This window comes from Nomascus leucogenys, chromosome 19, assembly GCF_006542625.1.
Source record: "Nomascus leucogenys isolate Asia chromosome 19, Asia_NLE_v1, whole genome shotgun sequence".
In the NCBI taxonomy this organism is placed as follows: Eukaryota; Metazoa; Chordata; class Mammalia; order Primates; family Hylobatidae; genus Nomascus; species Nomascus leucogenys.
The window spans coordinates 61,060,534-61,085,614 of record NC_044399.1 but is presented as its reverse complement, the minus strand read 5'-3'; the positions used below and the strand labels follow the sequence as shown (position 1 = coordinate 61,085,614).

General features: G+C 37.1%; 1 protein-coding gene across 6 annotated transcripts in view; it reads left to right on the top strand.

The window, feature by feature from the left end:
* Positions 1–25,081, top strand: part of CEP112 (centrosomal protein 112) — a 556,849-nt gene that overhangs the window by 226,538 nt on the left and 305,230 nt on the right. For all 6 annotated transcript variants that reach the window (XM_030800677.1, XM_030800675.1, XM_030800674.1 and 3 more), the window contains one exon: positions 6,156–6,291. In XM_030800677.1, the coding sequence (XP_030656537.1) occupies positions 6,156–6,291 (136 nt within the window). The remainder of the gene's footprint in view (positions 1–6,155; positions 6,292–25,081) is intronic.

Below are 25,081 nucleotides of genomic sequence, written 5' to 3'. Positions count from 1 at the left end.
TTCCTACCTTACACATAAATTTGATCCTCTGAGCGTTGTTTCTTATATAGCCTCTTACTTCATTGTTACATTCTTTGTATTCTTTTAGCACTTAAAATGTGTCACAAGATTTAATGTGTACGATATTGCATCATTTTATTTTTTTCCGTATATTTTCATCTTTTCCCTTAGTCAGATTATAGTTTCTGCAAGGTAGGAACCATGTCTTACACTTCTTTTATGTTTTCTATAGTATTTGAATGAGCAGATCTTAGAATTTGCTGCCAGCACCCTTATTTCTGCTCCCAGAACAAACTAACTTACTGAGAATAAAGGCTACAAGGTTGGTGCCAGAACTAGTTCTTTTGAATTACAATTTAAATCCAGTTGGCGTCATAGATTTATGGACGTCCTAGCTGACATCCATATCTTCTTAACAGGTTTTTGAATTGTTTAAGGAGATTCCTCATTTCTATTTACAACTAACATGCTTCAACCAACAGGCATGGTTTTTAAGACTGGTGTTTGACCCTGGGGGCAAGCTCTCTGGGTAAGCCTACAGTGTTGGCAATAAAAGGTCTTTGTCAGAATAGAGTTCTGTAGCACTTCTTTATGCTGCTATCATGCCTATTTCAAGCTTTTCCCTTAGTAGCGTGAGAATAATTTCTGATTTAGTGGTTTGGATCATCATAGTTTCATTGAGCTTATGAGAATAATCCATTCTTTGCCTTTTCCGTCTTCTACACACTTCCCCAGTTCCTTGGCTTGTGGCCCTGCATGCATTGATTATGTTGAATCTGTAGATCAATTTGGGAAGTATTACCATATATTCAGTATTAAGACCAGTACTAATTTTCATCTTACTGGGCATTTCTTTCTGACTCTTGAAGTATCAAATGTTTAGCTGTCTACGGGGTTTACCATTTTTAAACTAGAATTTATCAGAGACTACTAGTTTTAGAAGTCAAGTGAAGAAGAGGCCAAAGCAGTTTATTCATCTGTCATGCTTATGAAAGGTATTATTTTAAATATTTTTGACTCATTCAGTTTAATCAGTTTAAGTAACAACCAGCAGCCATGAATATAGGTGATATTGCCACTTGTGAGTCTTGTTTTCCAGCCCAGCTGGAAAGGGCAAGGGCGAGGGGACTCTTCTAGCTGTTTTTCAGACTTGTTTGAAGTTTCTTGTTTTGTGTTGTTTTTCTTGGAGTTTCCAAGGGAGATGCCAAGCTGGCAGCAAATGAAGTATACTGTAATGTGAAGCCTTATACATACACGTTGAATTGCGGCCATCTTTATCAAATGTACTGGGACAGAAATGTGCAAAAGGAAGATTTTCAAATTAAGGTTCACTCGTACATATACATGTTAGCTTGTAAAGCTCAAAAATACTAAACTGCCATCCATTAGTTCCCTACATTTTATTGCCCTTTTTGGAATAATCATGTACTTCAGAACATCCTTTAATTTGAGTTGGCTTGTGGTTGTTTAACAATGCAGCTTCTTTTTTCTTTATCCTTTATATACTCAGATGAGGAAAATTTACTGCATTTTATAAATAAATCAGAGCTAAAAAGCAAATTTTCTTACCACCTTTTTATCTTCATGGAGGCCTAGCTTTAAGGCATTTGAGTGATGCATTTCTACTTGGCCCCACAGCTAGTTCCACTGGAAAAAAAAAATCTTCAAAGTCCTTTTTTCCTCCTTCTTGCAGGATGCACTATTGGGATCACAGTAAAAAGGAGCACTGTTCCTGTGATAGGAACAGACCTTTGTCTGTTTCAAAGCTTCAACATTTTCACTTCTGCTTCATTGCTATGTAGAAATTAAAATGGATCTCTCCTTAAAATGATTATCACCTCTTTATTTGAATTGACAGATTTAATTTATATTAAGACAGAGGGGCCAGGTACAGCAGCTTATGCCTGTAATCCCAGCTCTTTAGGAGGCTGAGGTGGGTGGATCGCTTGAGTCCAGGAGTTCGAGACCAGCCTGGGCAACTTGACAAAACCCCATTTCTACAAAAAAGAAAATTAGCCAGGGGTGGTGGCTTGCACCTATATTCCCAGCTACCCAGAGGCTGAGGTGGGAGGATCACCTGAGTCCAGGAGTTCAAGGCTGCAGTGAGTCCTGATTGTGCCACTGCACTCCAGCTTGGGTGACAGAGCAATACCCTGTCTCAAAAAAAAAAAAAAAGGGCAGAAGGTTTCTAAATATTAGTGGAGCTCAATGTATTCATTATGGTTTTACTGGACAAGAACATTAAATTACATTGAATGAGGCCACTTTTGATATTTAGTGTTACTATTAGTTCAGACAGTATGGCGGGACTGGAAACTAGATTTTACATATTTCCCTGTGCTTATAATTGAATATAAAACAATATTTGCTATTTGTAAATCAGGGTAGAAATGATCAATTAAAAACAATGTGCCTTATTGTACAAGGTTTTCACATTTTAAAATGGCCTCTAATTACCTGATGGATAGCTAAAGATTATGACTTTGATTTATGTGGTCATAAATTAGTTATAAAGTAAATGAACTAAGCTTAGTAGGTAAGAATGGCATGTTATAGAGAAAAAGATTTGTCCTATTAAATTAAAAGTGTTTAAATAGTTCATGTGAATTATTGCACAAGTAGTATAAAAAACTGACTTTCAACATAGATAGGACAAAGTTGCTATTTCAGCTATAGGTCATATATTTTTATAAAATGTGTTATCTTTCTTTTGGCTATTTAATGTTCCATAATTAAAAAGTAAATGATATATAAACTTCTAAAGTTTTCAAATCATGTTCAATGTACTTTCTTTTGTATTTATATACAAACTGACCAAAGGTAATCCTTTGATAAATGTTAATCTTAATTATAAAATAGTCTTCCCAAGTGCTTTTAGAAGGGCCTCAAAAATTAAAGAGGAACATAAACTAGTCACTATAATCTCTGAAACGATCATTGCACTGCCTAACCCCAGTGCCTTGTAAACAGTGCCACCGTTCATCAACCACAGCACCCTTGCCCTATGAGCTCGCTCTCAGAATCCTTTAAATAGAGCATTCCAGGCAGCCCCTTCCAGTCGGTTGGGACCACCACACCTATTTGCCAGAGATCATCTATTTGCCAAGCCAGGTCTAGACCATGGTACCCAATAACAATTTACGTGACTTTATGTTGTTCCCATGTGCTGTTTTAGTATTTAGATATTTTTATATTCAGACAAATTATTCAACAGTTGTAGCAGGGAAATCCTACATACAACTTAAAGCCTCCTGTTCTTGCGCAGAATAATATAGGAAGAGTCAAAATGCACCAGAACAATTTAAAATTCTCTATAGCCATCACAGTGCTCAGCCTTTCATATAGTGGTGCCCCCGAAATCCGCCTTCAGTATGATATCCAGTTATTAATCACCATTGTCTTTGAGCTAATATTCACATTAGGTGGCTAAAAAGCCTCACTAATGTTAGGATTTTAGAACTTAACAGCCAGTTAACATTAAGGCCATTTTGCTTTAACAACATGTAAGAAACATGGTGAACAACAAGATATTCAGGTCCCAGTTCATTAAAGTAGACAAGTTGAAGAATAGCTTTTAAAAACTTCCAGAATCCTGTACCCCATTGCTGCAAAATGCAGTTACTGAGAGCCACATGTGGCATGCCTCATGACTTGGAATGGCTTAACTGCAAAATGCAGTCACTGAGAGCCACATGTGGCATGCATCATGACCTGGAATGGCTTAACTGTCATGCAGGGCATCACACACCTTGGGGCAGTATTAAACTCTGTAGGTCATAAAAATGGTGGCTACATCTGTAAAACAGACACATAAAGGAACAGGGATTTAGTGGAAAAACTGTTTTGTTTATCATGGGATTGCAATGATTATTGTCACCTTCAGGTAGATGGATACATGGGATATGAAGATATACATAGACACGAGGTCGTGTTTAAAATGACAAATAAACATGCACGATATGCTCTTTCAGCCCGTCAACAAAAATGTGCCTATTTGCGGATCCCAAATACAGGGGTGGGGATGGGATATGAGTGCAAGGAAAAAACACACTCACACACACACACACACACACACACACACACACACACACCTATCTATATCTATATATATCGATATCTATATTGATGATAACCTCATTATAAAGGGACAAGAGAGTCTTGCTGAAGTAGAAATTAGGTGACACATTTTTTCTTATCAGTCTTTTGACCACTTAAGCTTTGAAAGAGGTTTTCAATTTGGTGGGGGGGAGGGGAGAAAGTTTGGTATTTTGATATGTGATATGTATATGATATGTAAGTTTTTATTGAAAAGCCTAGAAATTTTTGTGTCTTAGAGTGGATTTTAAACTCAGATGAGTAACCTGGAAAAACTCATATTACTTTTTGCCCAAGTCTTAAAAGATTGCATCATCTTGTTTTAGAAATGTCTTTTCTCCCCTTTATGATATTTCTCTAAAATTTGGTTTGAGTGAGTTAAATTACCCACCCCCACCCAGCATCCTTCAGTGTTACAGCTAATAGCAAGAACATATTTTATACGTGTGTAAGCTTTCCCATTTAGGGAAGGTGAGCTAAGTTAATCTTACCTGTGGCATCTGGAAAATCAGAAAAGCAGTGTGGCATAGCAGCCAACAACAGGAACTCTAGAAGCACACTGTCAGGACTGGAATCCTGGCTTGACCTGTTGTTACTCTAGGTGTGTAACCTTGGAAGTATTCTCTAAGCCCTAGTTTCCTGTTCTGTGTAAGTAAGGATGTAATAACACTCTTATACTGGTTTACTGTGAGAATAAATGAGAGAAGACATAAAATTCTGTATTAGTCCATTTTCACACTGCTGATAAAGACATACCGGAGACTGGGCAATTTTCAAAAGAGGTTTAATGGACTTACAGTTCCATGTGACTGGGGAGGCCTCACAAACATGGCGGAAGGCAAGGAGGAGCAAGTCACATCTTACATGGACGGCGGCAGGCAAAAAGAGAGCTTGTGCAGGGGAACTCCTCTTGTTAAAACCATCAGATCTTGTTAGACTTATTCACTGTCATGAGAACAGCATGGGAAAGACCTGCCCCTATGATTCAGTTATCTCCCACTGGGTCCCTCCCACAACATGTGGGAATTATGGGAGCTACAAGATTAGATGTGGGTGGGGACGCAGAGCCAAACCATATAAAATTCCATTGCACAATGCCCAGCACCTAGTTAGAACTCAAAGTTAGCTATTGTTAAATGGCATGCATTTATAAACTGAAGGCTTTAATTTTTTCTTCTATCAACATGCAAAGATTCCGTTTGTTTTGTTGGACCCTTTGAGCTATATAGTTTCTGCCTAAGGTATGAAGAAATGAAATGGTCTTTTAGGCAATCTGCTAGAAGGCAGTCAAATAATTTTAGGCCATCATGTTTCTCTGTTGCATTGACTTCACTGCAGATTAACTTCTGGTAGACATATATCTTTCTATTTGTACATTTTTTTTTAATGAGATATAATTCACATACCATAAAATTCACTCCTTTGAAGTGTGTAGTTTGGTGGATCTTAGTATATTCACAAGGATGTGCAACCATCACCACTATCTAATTCCAGAACATTTTCATATTTTCCTCATTTCATATCCCTTAGCAATCACTCCCTGTTTCCCCAGCCTCTCAGACCCTAGCAACTACTAAGGTACTTTCTGTCTCCATGGATTTACCTATTCTGGAAATTTCATATAAATGGAATTATACAATATGTAACTTTTTGTGACTGGCTTCTTTCACTTAGCTGGATGTTTTTAAGGTTCATCCATGTTGTAGCAGGTATCAGAACTTCATTCCTTTTTAAGAATGACTAATATCCCATTGGATAGCTATTCTGCATTTTGTTTATTCATTCATCACTTGATGGAGACACATGGTTTTACTCAGTTTTGTTTTTAGGGAAATCTTTGAAAGCAGTTTTGCCTTCATCAGAATACACAATACATGTTTATACCCTTTTTCTCTTGAGACAAATTAGTTTATTGTCAAATTTCTAAAGGGAAGTTTTGTGGGATTTGGATCAAAAAAAAAAAAATCTGGACTTTATTTTAGAGGGGGTTAAATATTGCTCTTTCATTCAGGCCTAGCTCTTTTATATTTTAACTCTGAAGCTTCTCTGAACCTTTCTAGGGAAAAAGAGGAGCAGCTAACTCGTGTGACTGAAGTTCAGAGGTTGCAGGCCCAGCAGGCAGATGCCGCTCTGGAAGAGTTTAAGCGGCAGGTGGAACTGAACTCAGAGAAAGTCTATGCTGAAATGAAAGAGCAGGTAAGGAGGCTGCCACACCATCCCTTTTGAAAGTCACTCTCTCAGTAGGAAGGTACATTCTCATCTTAAATATGACAGAAACATTTCACTTTTTAAAAGAGCTGTATCAAAATTAGCCATACAATCGGGTCAGAGATTCAGAATGAGAAAGAGATGTTACCACTTGATTCATCCTTCAAGCAATGCCAGAATGATCATTTAAAAGTCCCCTGTATAAATATAGTAATGGCAAGCATGTACCTTTCTTTGGAAGGATAGGTAAGCCTAAGAGAAAAATCCCATGACTGATCAGTTTCTTTAGAGCAGGGGTTCCAGTTAACCATGTCTGTGTTTCTTCATGTTCTATACATAGTGTCTTATTGATCAGCTACAGCAAATTATTTTCAACTGGCAGTTGTGAAGAACAAAGCCTGTCTCCAATTCTTATATAAGATGGGTAGTTGTTTTTTTTTTTTTTAGTTTTTAAAGAAAATACAAAATTTGTAAAAGAATAAAGGGTAAAAATTATTACAAACACCTGGGTACCCATCACAAAGATGCAATGATTGTTAACGCGGTTTATATAAACTAAAAAATTCAGGTGAAGTTTTAGTTTACTTTGTTTTCATGTCTAAACACATTATTCTTTCTTCCCTGGAGAAATCCAGTATAATTAATTGAGTGTATACAGTCAGCCCTCTGTATCCATGTGTTTTTGTATCCGTGGGTTCTGCCTCCACAGATTCAACCAACCATGGATCGAAAATATTTGGAAAAATTTGACAGTGCTCCAAAAAGTAAAACTTGAATTTGCCATGTGCAGAGGACTATGTTGAATCCATGTAATAAAAGTGACATGTAGATGTTGTATTAGGTATTAGAAGTAATCTAGCAATGATAACGTACACGGGAGGATGTACACAGGTTGTATGGAAGTACTAGACCATTTTGTATGAGAAACTTGACTATCTGTGGATTTTGGTATCTGGAGGGGTTCTGGAACCAATCACCCATGGATACTGGAGACGGCTGCATTATTTCAGTTTATTTTATATGCATACATAATGCCCATAGATAATATGTATGTATATATTATGTATGCATTAATATGTTATAGGCATAAATTTTTTTTTAAATTAGATAAATATGAACAGATTTTAAGTAGTATTTCTGTTCGCCCTTTTATATCTAATATTATGTATCTGTGTGCTAACCATGCTGTTTTAGTGCAATCTTTTTAACACTAAATTTATTTTATCATATGAATATAGTATATTTTATTTATCAGCTCCTCTACTCAAGCATATTTAGTTTATTTTCAGTTTTTCCTGATTATAAAGAATGTTTCAGTACTCGCTTATGATTTTACACTATAGTTATCTTCCTTAGGAGCCCCAAGCACACACTGGGTGGGAGAAATGTCCCTAAGGAAGGTTTCATGTTTGAATCTGACTGAGGACTGAGCTGTGTGTTACGGGATCCCTAGGGTGTCGCTTTTTTGGCCAGAAACCTCTGTGGCTAGTGGCACCTTTGCCTGAGTTTTGCTCAGGCCCACTGGGCTCATTCCACCCACTCGGCCTGACACGCTGCTCTTGGCTCATGCAACTGCCTGGATCTGACACCTGCCAAGGGTGAGTCAGGCATGGAGCAGCGAGGGGTATGTGAGCAAGCGTGGGGTCTGGCCACAGTGCAGTCAGGTATGCCACCTGCCGCAGTGGGTGGGCAGCTCCAGGTGTCAGCGTGGATGTCAGCTCTCTGCGAGGCTGTGGCTGGACCAGGTATACTGCAAGCAGCTTCCACAGCTGTCATTGGGGAACGTGGTGGCACCTGGAAGCTTGCAGATGCCAGGAACCACAGGAACCCAAGGAGGAGCCAGGAACCACAGGAACCCAAAGAGGAAGTCATAGCCCTGGCTCGGGAGCGCCCAGGTCTGGGGCTGTAGCTCTTCTCTCTTTCTCTTTGCCTGCAATGAGGCGAGCAAGGAGCATGTTTCAGCCCTGTTTTTGTTGCAGCTCTTTTAGCCCTGCCATTCGACAGGTCCTGAGTTCTTGTCCTGTGACTAGGAAAAATGAGGTATGCAGACAAGTGGAGGGTAAGCAAGACAAAGAGGAGCTTTACTGAGCAATAGAACAGCTCAGAGACTCATAGTGGGTAGCTCCTTTCTGCAGCCAGGATGTCCCAATGAGTGTTCAGCTCCTAGCAGAGAGGAGACATTGGAGTGGTAAACCCGTCTCTGCAGACAGGTAGTCCCATCATCTCTGCAGCTCTCAGCAGAGAGGAAGCCCTACAGTGGGTTACTCTTCTCTGTAGGCAGGTCCTCCTGTCATCTCCCCAGCTCTCAGTAGAGAGGAGACCATGGAATGGGTTGCTCCTATCTGCAGCTGGTGGTCCCGATGTCTCTGCAGCTCTCAGCAGAGAGTAGGCCCTGGGATGAGTTGCTCCTCTCTGCAGCTGGTTGTCCTGACATCTGCAGCTCTTAGGAGAGAGGAGGCCCTGGAGTTGGTAGCTCCCCTCTGCAGCTGATTGTCCCCACATCTGCTCTTCTCTGGCTGAGCCTGGGGCTTTTATGGGCCCCAGAGGGGAGGAAGTGCACACCAATTGGTCCATGGGTGGCCATGGGCAGGCCCAGAAAAGGCACCACGAGTTCCCACTCCAGTCTGTGGGACTTGCAGCCAGGCCTCCAGCCTTCAGGCCCTCCCTGGCCTGAAGGTGAGGTCTCACTAGGGACCCATCCCCTTATGAGCAGGAGCCTGTCTGCCCCCTGCTGCTGTTCATGGTGCCCAGGCTGTAGGTGTCAAGGGTTGCTTGCAGGCCAGCATTGAGCTGCCATCAGCACCCCCTTGGCTTCCCTCCTATGCTCATTGGCAGCCAAAGTGCAGAGGTGGCTGAGGCAGCAGGGGGTGGCATGTCAGCACTGCCCTGAGTATGTGCCCACCTGGCTGGCTGCAACAGCACCCAGGCTCAGCCCTAACTTTGCTCCAACATTGGAGTGGGCACGGACAGCAAGGAGAAGCCAGACAGTGGGAGCAAGCACTTCTGAGCCAGCTAGGGCAGCGGGGACCTTCCCCAGCCCCCAGAAGTACAGAAATGCCTGGATCCACAGCCATGGTATGGTAGGCTGAAACTGCACTATTCTTGTTACATATAATGTAATGCATGTAATATACATGTATGTAATATGCATGCAGTAAAAAAAATGTGATTCCGTTTTATACACAACCAAGGAGTTTTTTGCTTACAAAAACAGTAAGAAAACATATTCTTATATATAAGAGCTCACATAATATATACCACATTTTTCTGGAAAAAATTTGTATGAATACATGAACCAATCCGGAAATGAAGCATAAGACTTCTCACACATAAGGAAACCATCATATGAAAGGATGAATAGAGAACCCTGGAAACCCAAAGAAGTAGAAACAAATTTAAATAATTGTTACAAATCTACTTAAGAATAGAATTCTAATATTAATTGATTTTTTGAAAAGGAAGGTATATAAAACAGAAAATACAAATGTATTAACAACTTGAATTTATATCCCTAGATTACATTAACAAGGATCAAAAGTAGATGAATAGCGAGAGTTGGAGAAGCAAAGTATACTAAAACTCTTTGTCATAAATATGTGAGACTCATAAAATTCTTAAAATTAGGGAAATGTAGGTAAAAATAATTTTGTAATGTTTAAATACGAGCATTAATAAAATTAACAAGTTGTACATTCTCATAAAAATCTTGAAAAGATAGAAAGCAAAGCTTGAGAGGAGAGGCTGCCAAAGGAACAGAAGCAGAAATACAACAAAATGTCCAAAATAAGATAGAGTATATAATTGTAATAATAAACATTAATAGGTTAAATTTTTCTAGTAAAATGGTATTGATTAGAAGACTTAAATCCATAAATATACTATTTGTAAAAGTTATAACTAAAATAAAGTTAACACAAAAATTAGAATAAATGGATGATGAAAATATATCACTTATATTCAGAAAAAAAGGAAAGTAGGATTGTAACACTATCATACAAATTAGATCAATACAAGTCAATAAACTGGACAAAGGGATATATTTTTGCATGCTAAAGGCAAGACTACTCAGTCAAAATACGAAAAGATGTTAGGAACACATGAAGAAATGGGCATAGATAGTCATGGGATGTTTTCATATATTTTTCTCCATCTCTGACAGGTCAGTGGGTAAAACCCAAATGGGGTGTAACTAACAAATTATATGACAGCTATATTTTGACTTTTTCTTTTTTAGCATTTTATTTTTTTACTTTTACTTTTGTAGACATGTTTCCATTTTATTCCAATAAGTACAGTAGTCCCACCTTATCCAAAGTTTCACTTTCCATGGTTTCAGTTACCTTCCATCAACTACAGTCCAAAAATATTAAATGGAAAATTCCAGAAATAAATAATTCATAAGGTTTACATTGTGCACTGTTCTTAGTAACATGATGAAATCTCATGCCATCCTGCTCTGTCCTACCCAAGGCATGACTCATCCTTTTATCCAGCATATCCATGCTGTATACCCTACCTGCCCTATACAATGCAGCTATATAGCAAAAACCATAGTGCATATAGGGTTTGTTACCATCCAAAGTTCAGACATCCACTGAGGGTCTTAGAACGTATAAGGAGGGACTACTGTACCTAGGAGTGGAATAGCTGATCAAGTTTTTAACTTTTTAATTTTTATGTATTTATTTTTAAATTTTTTATTTTTTTATTTCAATTTTTGGGGCACAGGTGGTGCTTGGTTACATGAATAATTTCTTTACATGAAATTACAAATTACATGAATAATTTCTTTAGTGGTGATTACTGAGATTTTGGTGCACCCATCACTCTAGCAGTGTACACTGTATTCAATGTATAGTCTTTTAACCCTCACCTCCCCCACCCAAAGTCTTCCCCCTGAGTCCCCAAAGTCTATTGTATTATTCTTATGCGTTTGTGTCCTCATACCTTAGCTCCCACTTATGAGTAAGAACATCTGATGTTTGGTTTTCCATTCATTTAGAATAATGGTCTCCAATAACATCCAGGTTAATGTGAATGCCATTATTTTGTTCCTTCTTATGACCAAGTAGTATTCCATGGTGTGTGTGTGTGTGTGCGTGTGTGTGCGTGTGTGTGTGTGTGTGTGTGTGTGTGTGTATAAATATGTATGTATATATATCACAATTTCTTTATCCACTCGTTGATTTATGGGCATTTGAGCTAGTTCCATATTTTTGCAATTACAAATTGTGCTGCTATAAACGTGTGTGCAAGTATCTTTTTCATATAATGACTTCTTTTCCTCTGGGTAGACACCTAGAAGTGGGATTGCTGAATCAAACGGTAGACCTACTTTTAGTTCTTTAAGCAATCTCTACAGTGTTTTCCATAGTCATTGTACTACTTTACATTCCCACCAGTATTTGATATAATTTCGATTTTCTTAAATTTACTGAGACTCGTTTTGTGGCCTATTATGGTCTATCTTGGGGAATGTTCCATGCCCTTCTGAATAGAATGTGTATTCTACAGTTGTTGGGTAGAATGTTCTGTAAATATCTGTTAAGTCCATTTGTTGTAGGGTATAGTTTAAGTTCATTGTTCTTGTTGACTTTCTGTCTTGATGACCTGTGTAGTGCTGTCAGTGGAATATTAAACTCCCCCACTATTATTGTGTTGCCACCTGTCTGATTTCTTAGGTCTAGTAGTAATTGTTTTATACATTTGGAAGCTCCAGTGTTAGGTGCATTCATATTTAGAATTGTGATATTTTCCTGTTGGACTAGTCCTTTTACCATTATATAATGTACCTGTTTGTCTTCTTTAACTGCGGTTGCTTTAAAGTTTGTTTTGTCTGATATAAGAATAGCTACTCCTGCTCGCTTTTGGTGTTTATTTACGTGGAATATCTTTTTCTACCCCTTTACTGTAAGTTTATGTGAGTCCTTATGTGTCAGGTGAGTCTACTGACGACAGCAGAAATTTGGTTGGTGAATTCTTATCGATTCTGCCATTCTGTATCTTTTAGTTGGAACATTTAGTCCATTTACATTCAGTGTTAGTATTGAGATGTGAGGTATTATTCTATTCATTGTGCTATTTGTTGCCTGAATACCTACTTTTTTTTTCATTATGTTATTGTTATATAGGTCCTGTGAGATTTATGCTTTGGTGTATTTTGAGGATTTGTTTGAAGATTTACAGCTCCTTTTAGCAGTTCATGTAGTGGTGGCTTTGTAGTGGCGAATTCTGTCCACATTTGTTTTCTGGAAAAGACTGTATCTTTCCTTCATTTATAAGGCTTAGTTTCGCTGGATACAAAATTCTTGGCTAATAATTGTTTTGTTTAAGGAAACTAAAAATATGATCCCACTCCTTTCTAGGTTTTAGGGTTTCTGCCAAGAAGTCTGCTGTTAATTTGATAGGTTTACCTTTCTAGGCTACCTGATGCTTTTGGCTCACAGCCCTTAAGATTCTTTCCTTTGTCTTGACTTTAGATAACCTGGTGACTATGTGCCTAGGCGATGATCTTTTTGTGATGAATTTCCCACGTGTTCTTTGTGCTTCTTGTATTTGCATGTCTAGGTCTCTAGCAAGGCTGGGGAAGTTTTCCTCAATTATTTCCTCAAATATGTTTTCCAAACTTCTAGATTTCTCATCTACCTCAGAAACACCAATTATTCTTAGGTTTGGATGTTTAACTTAGTCCCAAACTTCTAGGAGGCTTTGTTCATTTTTAAAAAATCTTTTTTCTTCATCTTAGATGGATTGGGTTAATTTGAAAGCCTTGTCTTCGAGCTCTGAGGTTCTTTTTTCTGCTTGTTCAATTCTATCACTGAGATTTTCCAGTGCATTTTGCATTTCTCTGAGTGTGTCCTTGATTTCCAGACATTATGATTGTTTTTTATATATGCTGTCTATTTCACTGAAGATCTCTTCTTTTGTATTCTGTATCATGTTTTTGATTTCTTTATGTTGGACCTCACCTTTCTCTGATGCCTCCTTGATTCGCTTAATAATTGACCTTCTGAATTCTTTTTCTGGCAATTCAGAGATTTCCTCTTGGCTTGGATCCATTGCTCGTGAACCTTGTTTTGTCATATTTTTTTTCTGGTTCCTTCTTATTTGGGTAGACTATGTCAGAGGGAAGATCTGGGGTTTGCTGCTGTTCAGATTCTTTTGGCCCATGGGGTGCTCCTTTGATGTGGTGTTCTCCCCCTTGCCCTAGGAATGAGGCTTCCTAAGAGCAGAGCTGTAGTGATTGTTTTGCTTTTCTGGTTCTAGCCACCCAGTGGAGCTACCAGGCTGTGGGCTGGTACTGGGGAGTGTCTGCAAAGAGTCCTGTGATGTGATCTGTCTTTATGTCTTGTAGCCGTGGATACCAGGACCTGCTCTGGTGGAAATAGCAGGGGAGTGAAGTGGACTCTGTGAGGGTTCTTGGTTGTGTTTTTGTTTAGTGCCCTGGTTTTGTGTTGTTTGGCCTCCAGCCAGGAAGTGGCACTTCAAGAGTGCATCAGCTATGGTCCTATAGGGAGGATGCAAACTTGCCCTCGGGACACCGGCTTAAGTATTCAGTTTTCTCAGGCAATGGGCAGGGCAATAGACCTCACAAAAGATTACGATTTTTGTCTTCTGATACCAGGGTAGGCAGAGAAAGACCACCAGGTGGGGGCAGCAATAGGCATGTCTGAGCTCAGCGTCTCCTTGTGTGGGGCTGGCTGTTACTGCTGTGGGGGATGGGAGTGTGGTTCCCAGTCGAGTGGAGTTATATTTCCAGGGGGATTATGGCTGCCTCTCCTGAGCCATACAGGTCACCAGGGAAGTAGGGGAAAGCCAGCAGTCACAGGCCTCACCCTGCTGCCACACAGCCCTCAGTCCTAAAGTCCTGTCTAACTCCTGCTGTGCCCTTCCAACAGCACCAAGTCCATTTCCAGGCAGCTGGCAATCAATCAGGGCTGAGAACTTGCCCCAGACCACGAGCCTCCCATTGAGAAAGCAAGCAGACTCAGTTTTTTGTTGTCTCAGGGAGCCTGCAGCAGTGATCCAGTTCTTTCAAAGGCTCTGTGGATTCTCTCAGCTTTCCTGCTATGTTCCTGCAGTAGTTCTTGGAGCCAAAGTTCACAATGTGAATCTCCATACACTGCTCTGGCCATCGGAGAGGAGCTGCAAGCTAGTGCTGCCTCCTGTCTGCCATCTTAATCTGTATTTCAACTTTCTACCATTTGACATGACATATTAAATCTCCGTTCTCATAAAACAGTTAAGACTTAGTAGACTGTAAGGGAACCCTCAGTATATTTCTAAAACTTAACATGTCTGAGAACACATATTTCTTACCACAATGCAATGAAACTGGAAATTACATTTCAGTTAAGATTGCTACATTGGACTTCACCAAAACTAAAAACTTTTGCTCTTTGAAAGACATCATAAAAAAAAAAAACAAAAAAACAAGGCAAACCAGAAAATGGAAGACAAGGCTTACAATACATGTATTTCAAAGAACTTGCATCTAAAATATAAAAGAAATCTTACAACTCAAAAGGACAATCCAATTAAAAATAGGCAAAAGATTTGAACAGACACTTCACAGAAGATATACAAATGACTAATAACCACATGAAAAGATGCTCAATATCATCATTCATCAAGGAAATGCAAATTAAAAACCAAAATGAGATGCCACTACACGTTTATGACTAAGATGATATGTTAGTTATGACTAAGATGATAAAGACTGGTTGACAATACCAAATGCTGACAAAGTTGTGGTGCAATTGAAGCTCTTATACACTGCTGATGGGTACATAAAATAGTATAGCCACGTTAGAAAACTGCCAATTTTCTTAAAATGCTAAATACACAATGACCATATGTCAGTCATTCCCTTCCTATGTATTTACCAAAGAGAAATAAAGACATGTCTAGACAAAGACTATTGCACAAATACTGACAGCAGATTTGTTCATAAAAGCTCAAAAGGGCAGCCAAAATATTCCTCAAAAGGTGAAAGGACAAATGAAAAGTGGTACGTACAATTAAATATTACTCAGCAGTGAAAAGGAATGAATTATTGATACAACAGCATGGATGGATCTCAGAATCCTGCTGAATGAAAGAATATGCAAGCAGAAGAGTATATACTGAGTGTTTTGTAATCTCTGAGTCCTGTTAGAATTCCCAGTTCTTTTCAGTGAGAAAGTCTCGTCTCATCTTCTGTGGGTGGATTCCAGTTTCAGTTGTTTCAAAGTCTTTGCTGTGCTCCTTTGGATCTGTTTGTACTTGTGCCACTCATGGGTAAGTCTGAGACTTGGGTGATGATTTAAATCACCCCACCCAATGACTGCAGGCACTCATGGAACATTCTCCAGGATAGCCATATGCTTGGATACAAGACAAGTCTCAAATTTAAAAGGATGGAAATACGAAGTATGTTCTTTGACCTCAACGATAATAAATTAGAAGTAAACAACAAGAGAAAATCTGGGAAATCCTCACGTATTTGGAAAGTAAATAACCCACTTTTAAATAACTAATGGGTCAAAGAAGGTATTACAAGGGAAATTAGAAAATATTTTAAACTGAATGGAAACAAAAATATGGCATATCAAGATTTTTGGAATGCAGCTAAAGCAGTGCTTAGAGAAAGATTTATAGCTTTAAACACCTATATCCAAAAATAAAGTTCTCAAATCAGTAACCTAAACTTCACCTGATGAAACTAGAAAAAGAAAAGCAAAGCAAACTTCTAAGCAAGTGGAAGAAAGGGGAAAAAAAAGATTAGAGCAGAAAGCTAAGATTTAAATACATAAAAATATGGAAAATTAATGAAGCCAAGTACCGGTTCTTTGAAAAGATCAACAAAATTGACAAACTTTAGTGTGACTGACAAACCATAAAAATGAGGAGCTAGAAATTGCCAAAATTAGGAGTCAAAGGATAGGATACCACTATTGATTTTATAGAAAATGAAAGGATTATAAAATGATATTACTAAAATCTTTGTATACCAACAATTTGTACAACATAGATAAATGGACAAATTTCTAGAGAGATACAAATGATCAAAACTGTCCCAAGAATAGAAAATCTGAAGTGAAATATAAGAAGAAATTTAATTGCCAATTAAAAATATTCTCACAAAGAAAAGTCTAAGACAAATGGCTTCACTAGTGAATTACATCAACTATTTAAAGAAGAAATAATTTTAATTCTTTGAAAACTCTTTCAGAATATTGAGGAAGAAGGAATACTTCTCAGTTAATTCTGTGAGGCCAGTATTACTCTGATATCAAAGCCAGACAAATATTTCGCTAGTAAACTATAGATTGATACCTGTCATGAACATAGTCACAAAAGCCCTTCATGAGATTTTGGTAAACGGAATCTAGCAACATATACAGGCAATTATACACCACGACCAAGCGGGATTTATCGCAGGAATCCAAGATTGTTTTAACATTAGGAAATCAGTTAATGTTACATATCATATTAATAGAATAAAGGAAAAAAATCACATGATTGTCTTGATACAGGCTGAAAAAGCATTTAAAAAATTCAAGCACCATTTATGATTTAAAAAACTCTTGGCAAATTAGGACTAGAAGCAAATTTACTCAACCTAATAAAGGACATCTATGAAAACTCCACAGCTAATAAAATTAATGTTCAAAGATTTAATTCTTTTCCTCCTAAGAACAAGGCAAAGATGTCTGCTTTTGCCACTTTTATTCAACATTGTATTGGAAGTTGTAGCCAGGGCACCAAGGCAAAATAATAATAATAATAATGATAATAATAGTAATGTATCCAGAATGGAAAGAAGTACAAATGTATCAGATATTATGATCCTGTATAGTGAAAATCCCACAAAATCTATTAAAGATATACTAGAACTAATACATGATTTAAACCAGCTTACAGGATAAAATATGTAAAAATCACACTTTTATATACTAGCAGTGAAATATTTGAAAATGAAATTAAGAAAGCCATTTAATTCATAATAACATTGAGAAGAGTAAAATATTTACAAGTAAACAAATAAAATGAATGGAAGACTTAAGCATTAAAAACAAAATATTCTTGAGAGAAATGTTAAAAAGATCTAAGTAAGTGGAGAGCTATTCTTTGTTTATGGATTAGAAAGCTCATTGTCAAGATGGTAATTCTCCCATAAATGACCCATAAATTCAATGCAATTTCTTTCAAAATTCCAATGTAATTTTTGGTAGAAATTGACAATAAGAAATCTTTATTTTCACTAGTAAAGTTGAAAAAAATTAAAACAGCAATAAGCTATTTTCCACCTAACACATAGAAATTCATGAAGGCCTAAGGAAACAGGTAGTGACATGCATTTCTGCTGGGCATGTAAAGTTGTGTAACCTTTCTGAAGGATCATTTTAACACTATGTCTCCATTTACGTGTTGATTCTGCTTCTAAGACTGTTTTTTTAAAAATACAGTGTGCGAGATATCTGCTGACGGATGTTTATTGTGATGTTATTTATTAATGAGGAAAAGTTAGAAAATACATGTCAAAAAATTGGAGAGAATGGAGAAATGATTAATTTTTTTAAGTTAAAAAAAGAATCTCCTATTTCTGTGAGAGAATTGAAAGCCCCGGAGATAATATAATCTCAGAAACCTTAAGGACCCTAGCCAGACAAAATGAGGCTGTTACCAGATAAGGATAGCCAGGGATGAAAGATCCTATTTGTGGAATTGGTTCCAGAACTACCCTTTTAATTGGTCCACTCCTCATATCATCTCTGACTGTTTTGTTGAATGCCTGGCTCATAGTCTGTATTCGATCTTACTTCTTCAATTTTGCCAGACCTACTTGAGTCTCCTTCTTCTTTACCTAAGAGTTCATGTGTTCCTGTTGTCTTAGTATTACATTGCTGTGGACTGGTTAAATGATCCAATGAAGAGCCCAATTTGGCGCATGCCTCTAGAATCCCCCCACATTCCCCCCACATACCTGATTCCTATGTCCCATCTTTCTGAGCAGCCCTCACTGGGCCTGATTTGTCTGTCTAGTGTGCTAGATTCAGACTCCTCGAAAACTAATAGTAACCGCAACCCATGAACAGGAAATTATTTTGGTTGTCTTCTGTTGAAGAAATGTTCTTCAGTGGTTTCAATTATACATAGTTTTGCCCAGTGCAGTTGGGTTTCTGAAATAAAGAAAGCACCTTTGGTGTGAATGTAGTAATAAGGGACCCCATTTAGAACATAATCCTTATAGCTAGGCTGGTTCGCAAATCAAGTAATTCTTACATGGCAAATTTGAACAAATATTAAAATATTAAAATATATATGTCAAACATGGTAAATTGTGTCTTTGATTCCAGATTGTCAGTTGATTAAAAAAGTGAATCTGATATAACTCAAATTCTAAAAGAAATCAATCAGCAGATTCATTATTTGGAGAATCATAATGTGTTTAGATTTTTCCATAGTCTATATTTTTAAGTCTTCCTTTTCTGTTCTTGTTTTGAACTGCTTTTCTCTTCTTACAGAAATATTTTGTGTAAAAGCCAGCAGAGCTGTAGGGCATCTTTTTCCATTTGGAAACTGCTGCAGATTGCAGACAGTGGGATTTTGAATTAAAAAATAAAAACTTTGAGTTTGTTTTAGAAAGAGAATTGCTGTTTCAAAAATGAGGCCCATGAGACAAAATGTAACAGACTTAAACTTTTTAAAAAATTGCTGCACACTCTTTCTTTCACTTTGAAGAACATTTATCTCATTTAATATTGCTTAAATAATCTAATTTATACTGAAATGGTGAAATTTATTATAAGTTTAGCTCTCAGCAACTAATTGTGTAAAATTTACATATTTTAATTGTGAAAATGCATTATCGTTAGAATTATTTCTATGTATATAATCATATTTTTCAAAGAAATAGTGTTCTATATTTACCTATTCTCTGTGAAACACATAAGTGACTGAAAAAGACAGCTATGTTCTCTGAAGTATTGGCAGCAATTCTATTAAAGTAAATCTTTTAAATCTTGTATACCAACAATATGAATGTCAGCTAACTAGTTCCTCCTGGGGCTTCCACTAGCCACTTGACTTTCCTAATTTATTTTTCTTCTCTTGAAAATACATCCTTATTAAATGCGATTTGCTGCTAAATATCTGGCTTTAAATTCTACTCCTTTTCTTTTTAACAGTCATTAGATATATGATGCTAACTTTATACCTGGAAAACCCACTGGTTTGTCATGAAAACAAAGTTTTGAAAAGCGCTGCTGTTGATGAGTGAGGTTTATCCTGGCTTCTAGCACAACTGAAATTGGCTAGTCAGTTCCTTGCATTCTTAGAGATTTTTAAGTTTCAGTGCATCATTGTATTATTGCTACTGAATTAATGAAAAGAATTCTCAACTTACAAGGAAGCAAGAATGCTATCTGGATATGTTTGTGTCATTATATGTCATTGGATAAGAAATAGAGAACAAAACCAGTCATCATACAAACCATTCATTATGACTTGGACCTTTGTCTTATTGTCCTTTTAGGCTTGTATTAGCTCATGTAATTTTAAATAAGCCTTTTAAGACTACTTTTATGATAATAAGAGACCCAATATAAATAGAAGCATTTTCTCTCGGTTAATTATTGATGATAATGGAGAAATGTCTCTATTAAATATTGTCTTTAAATAAGATTAGGTAGCAGAGATAAAATTTTAGAATACCTTTAAATGTTTAAATAGATGCTATTATGATAATTAATGAATTCTACATGACAGATTCCAAAGAATGTGTATAAGTATTTGGCTTTGAAAAACAAAAAATAAAACACTTAAAACTTGTATCTTTAAGTGCTTAATTGGATAGTAAGTGAAGCTTTTTCCTACTAATATTCGTCAGTGACTAATCTCTTTTGCAGAAAGAAAATAAGCAAAATAATCATCTATTGAGAATGTTAGTCTAGAAAACATGTCATTATGTCTTCACTTGGCTGATTTGTGAAAATAGTAACATTGTTATTTTTTAATACAGGGACTGTTTTATTGACTTACTGGCCAGTCAAAGGATTCAACAGACTGGATTTTTTCTTTCATTTATTCATAAAAAATTTATGAATACCTGCTCTCTACTAGCCACTGTTGTAGATTCTGGGAATACACAGATTATTTATAGGCATGTTTGTGGCTTGTGTGATAGACCAATGCATAAAGGTGTATGATTATAATAGATGGTGTAACTAGTGGAGTTCACAGGTCATTAAGAGAGCACGGAGGAGAGTCATCTAAGGTAGCCCAATGAGTTATGCACTTATCTGCATTGTGACATCTTTGTGTGACTACGAGTTTCTTAAAATGTTTACTTGTTAAAATGTTATCGGTAATGAACTTAGGTCACTAAATATAAATAAATATACAAATAAATTTTGTATACAAATATACAAATACATTTTACAAATACATTTTATTCCAACCTACCAGCACAAATACAAAATAAAACTTGAAGAAGATGCCATTTATAATAATATCAAAAAGCATCACTTACCCAAGAATAAATCTAACAAAAGATGCACAAGGTCTCTGTTCTGAAACTGGAAAGTGTTGTTGAGAGAAACTAAAGAAGACCTGAATAAGTTGAGGGATATATCATGTGTATGGATTTGAAGTCTCCATGTTATAAAAATGGCAGTTCTCAAATGTATGGAATCACCATAATTATAAAAATCAAAATCTTAAAAATAAAAATTTTAAAAAATCAAAATCTTAACAGGGCCATTTTAGGGGAACAGAGGGGGACTCTCAAGCTGATTTCAAGATGTATATGAAATGCAAAGTGAAGGCAGTCTTGAAGAAGAATGCAATTGGGGAACTTATATTATCAGATATTGAGGATACTGTTAAACCATGGTAACTAATACAGTGTGGTATTGGCACAAGATGACCAGTGGAACAGAAGAAAGACCAAAAACACCCACACCTATATGATCAGTCTGATTCATGTCAAAAGGAGCCAGAGCAGTGCAATGGGGAAAAAAAATGACCAATAAATGGTGCAGTATCAAGTAGATAATCATATGGGGGAAAAAGAATCTTGCCCCTTATTTTACCCCATTCATGAAATTAACTCCAGAAGGATTGTAAATATACAAATGAAGGGTAAAACAATTAAATTTTCAAAAGAAGATGTAGGAACATTTTTGATAGTTGGGAAAAGGTAAAGATTTTCTAAATAGGAAACAAAAAGGCATAAAAAACAAAATATTTTAAAATTTGGTTTCATTTAAATTAAGAACTTCTATTCATCAAAAGAGGCCAGTACAAAGGTGAAAAGGCACTCCAGGTTAGGGAAGATAATTGAAATTCATATGTTGAACAAAAGACTCATACCCAGAATAGATAAAGAACTACGAATCAATAAGGGCTGACTTCAAATGGACAAATGGGTAAAATACTTGAACAGATATTTCACAAAAGTTGATTTCATAGTGGCCAATTAACATATAAAAAGGGGCTTAGGGCCGGGTGTGGTGGCTCATGCCTGTAATCCCAACACTTTGCGAGGCCGAGGCAGGCGGATCACCTGAGGTCAGGAGTTCGAGACCAGCCTGGCCAACATGGTGAAACCCCATCTCTACTAAAAATACAAAAATTAGCTGGGCATGATGGCAGGCGCCTGTAATCCCAGCTACTCAGGAGGGCTGAGGCAGGAGAATCACTTGAACCCGGGAGGCAGAGGTTGCAGTGAGCCGAGATCACACCATTACACTCCAGCCTGGGGGACAAGAGCAAGACTTCATCTCAAAAGAAATAAATAAATAAAAAGGGGCTTAGTTTCTTTAGTCATCAGGGGAACGCAAAAATAAAACCACAGTGCTATACTATTACACATCCAATGGAATGCCTTAAATGAAACAGAAAATAAAAAGTGTTTACAAGAATGGTGGAACAATGAAACTGATGTACATAATATGAATATAAATGGGTACAACCATTTTGGAAAACTATTTGACAATATCTAAGAAAACTAAATATATGCGTGCCTTATTCTCAGCTATTCTGCACCTACGTATATGCCCTACTGAAATATGTATGTACTTGACAAAAAGGCATGTACTAGAATATTAATAGCAGCATGATTTATAATAGTAAAATACTGGAAAATACCCAAATCCATCAGAAGTAACATGGATAAGTAAACTGTGGTCTAGTCACACAACGGAATACTATACAGCAATGTGAATGAAGAGTCTACGAATCTACCATAATAACATGTTTGAATTTCACAGATGTAAAGTTGAACGAAACCAGCCACAAAGATCACAAAGTTTTTATTATATGAATCCATTTATGTTAGAACAGAACCAAACAAAATTAGTGAATGCAAGTTATTCTTGGATGGAGAGGTAATGACTTCTGAGATACAGTTTATTGACCTGAGTGCTAGTTACATGGAGGTATTCAGTTTGAGAAAATCATCCATGTTCCTTTTTCTTTAGCTTTATTATATTTCAATAAAAAGTTTTTTAGAATGTTAATACTTGTCCAAAAGTAATTTATTATTTTAATATGTTAGAAAGTGTTTTGGCCAGGCATGGTGACTCATACCTATAATCCCAGAACTTTTTTTTTTTTTTTTTTTGAGACGGAGTTTCGCTCTGTCACCCAGGCTGGAGTGCAGTGGTGCGATCTTGGCTCACTGCAAGCTCCGCCTCCCGGGTTCACGCCATTCTCCTGCCTCAGCCTCTCCGAGTAGCTGGGACTACAGGCCCCTGCCACCACACCCGGCTAATTTTTTGTATTTTTAGTAGAGATGGGGTTTCATTGTGGTCTCGATCTCCTGACCTCGTGATCCGCCCACCTCGGCCTCCCAAAGTGCTGGGATTACAAGCGTGAGCCACCGCGCCCGGCTAACCCAGAACTTTTGAGGTGAGATGATCACTTGAGCCCAGGAGTCAGTCTGGGAAACAGAGGGAGACTCCGTATCTTGACAAAAAATTAAAAAATTATCTGGGCAAGATGGCATGCACCTATGGTCCCAGTTACTCCAGAGGTTGAGGTAAGATGATCACTTGAGCCCGCAATTTGGGGTTATAGTGAGCCATGGTCACACCACTGCACTCTAGCCTGAGCGACAGAGCAAGACCCTTTCTCCAAAAAACAAAAACAAAAATAAAGTTTTAATTTCTTTAACTGTGTTTCCAAAATGTTAGTGATATTCTGCAACAATTATGATGTTCATGAAAATAACTGTAATAATAACCCATTTAACTTTATTCCTTTTCTTTTATTAATAAAGAAATATGATTCTTAAGATATATGAAAGCTGATTATCTAAAAGTAGAATAATGAAATAAGGGGCAGTGCTTTCAGCAGGGAAGAATAGTTAATTCATTAATGGATTTTTAAAAAATGTAATTTGATTTTATTTTAATTCTGGGATATGTCACACCTGCATGTGTAGGACATGCAGGTGTGACATAGGTAAACATGTGCCATGGTGGTTTACTGCACCTTTCAACCCATCACTTAGGTATTAAGCCCCACATGCATTAGCTATTTATCCTGATGCTCTCCCCTCCCTGTGTCCATGTGTTCTCTTTGTTCAGCTCCCATTTACAAGTGAGAACATGCAGTGTTTGGTTTTCTGTTCCTGTGTTAGTTTGCTGAGGATAATGGCTTCCAGCTCCATCCATGTCCCTGTAAAGACATGATCTCATTGCTTTTTATGGCTGCATAGAACTTCACAGTGCAACGACAAGTCTCAATAGCTAAGTAGACCGGGAAAAGAATTTCATAGCTTGAAGACTGTCTTGCTGAAAGAAGACAGGCAGAAAAGATTAGAGAAAAAAGAATGAAAATAAATGAACAACACCTCCGAGAACTATGGGATTATGTAAAAAGACCAAACTTATGACTGATTGGTGTACCTGAAAAAGACAGGGAGAATGGAATCAAGTTGGAAAACACACTTCAGGTTATCATCCAGGAGAACTTCCCCAACATAACAAGACAGGCCAGCATTGAAATTCAGGAAATTCAGAGAACCCCAGTAACGTACTCCATGAGAAGACCAACCCCAAGACCATAATCATGGCATTCTCCAAGGTAGAAATGAAGGGAAAAATGTTAAGGGCAGTCAGAGAGAAAGGCCAGGTCACCTATAAAGGGAAGCCCATCAGACTAACAGCAGACCTCTCAGCAGAAACCCTACAAGCCAGAAGAGATTGGAGGCCAATATTCAACATTCTTAAAGAAAAGAATTTCCAACCCAGAATTTCTTATCGGGCAACTAAGCTTCATAAGCGAAGGAGAAATAAAATCCTTTTCAGACAAATAGATGTGTTAGGCTTGTTATTTTGTCTAGGTAAACTTTTAAACTTTTATGGTGTTAGTAATGTAGTTAAATGTCTAGAAATATTTCTACATTTCCTATCTCTCCTATTTCATACCTTTCTTCATCCACACTAACATACATATAAGACATGTTGTCTTTCTTGTATCAATTAATGATTGTCTTTCACAAATGAACTACAGATATCATCAGTTAACATGGTCATTGATTTTCTTTGTTGAGAACATTAGTTCCAATTGGTTCTTTAGCCAGGCACAGAAATAAATATTTATCTTTCTGCCATTTATATCTATCTGCCAGCCTGCCTATCTATTCATATCTATGTATGTATCTAGCTACATATGAAAATATTTGAAGGATTATTTCTTACACCTTAAATAGGTATTAAATACAACAACATATATTTTGAATTGTATACTTATATACAACTGCATAATTGTTTAATATGAATTGTAT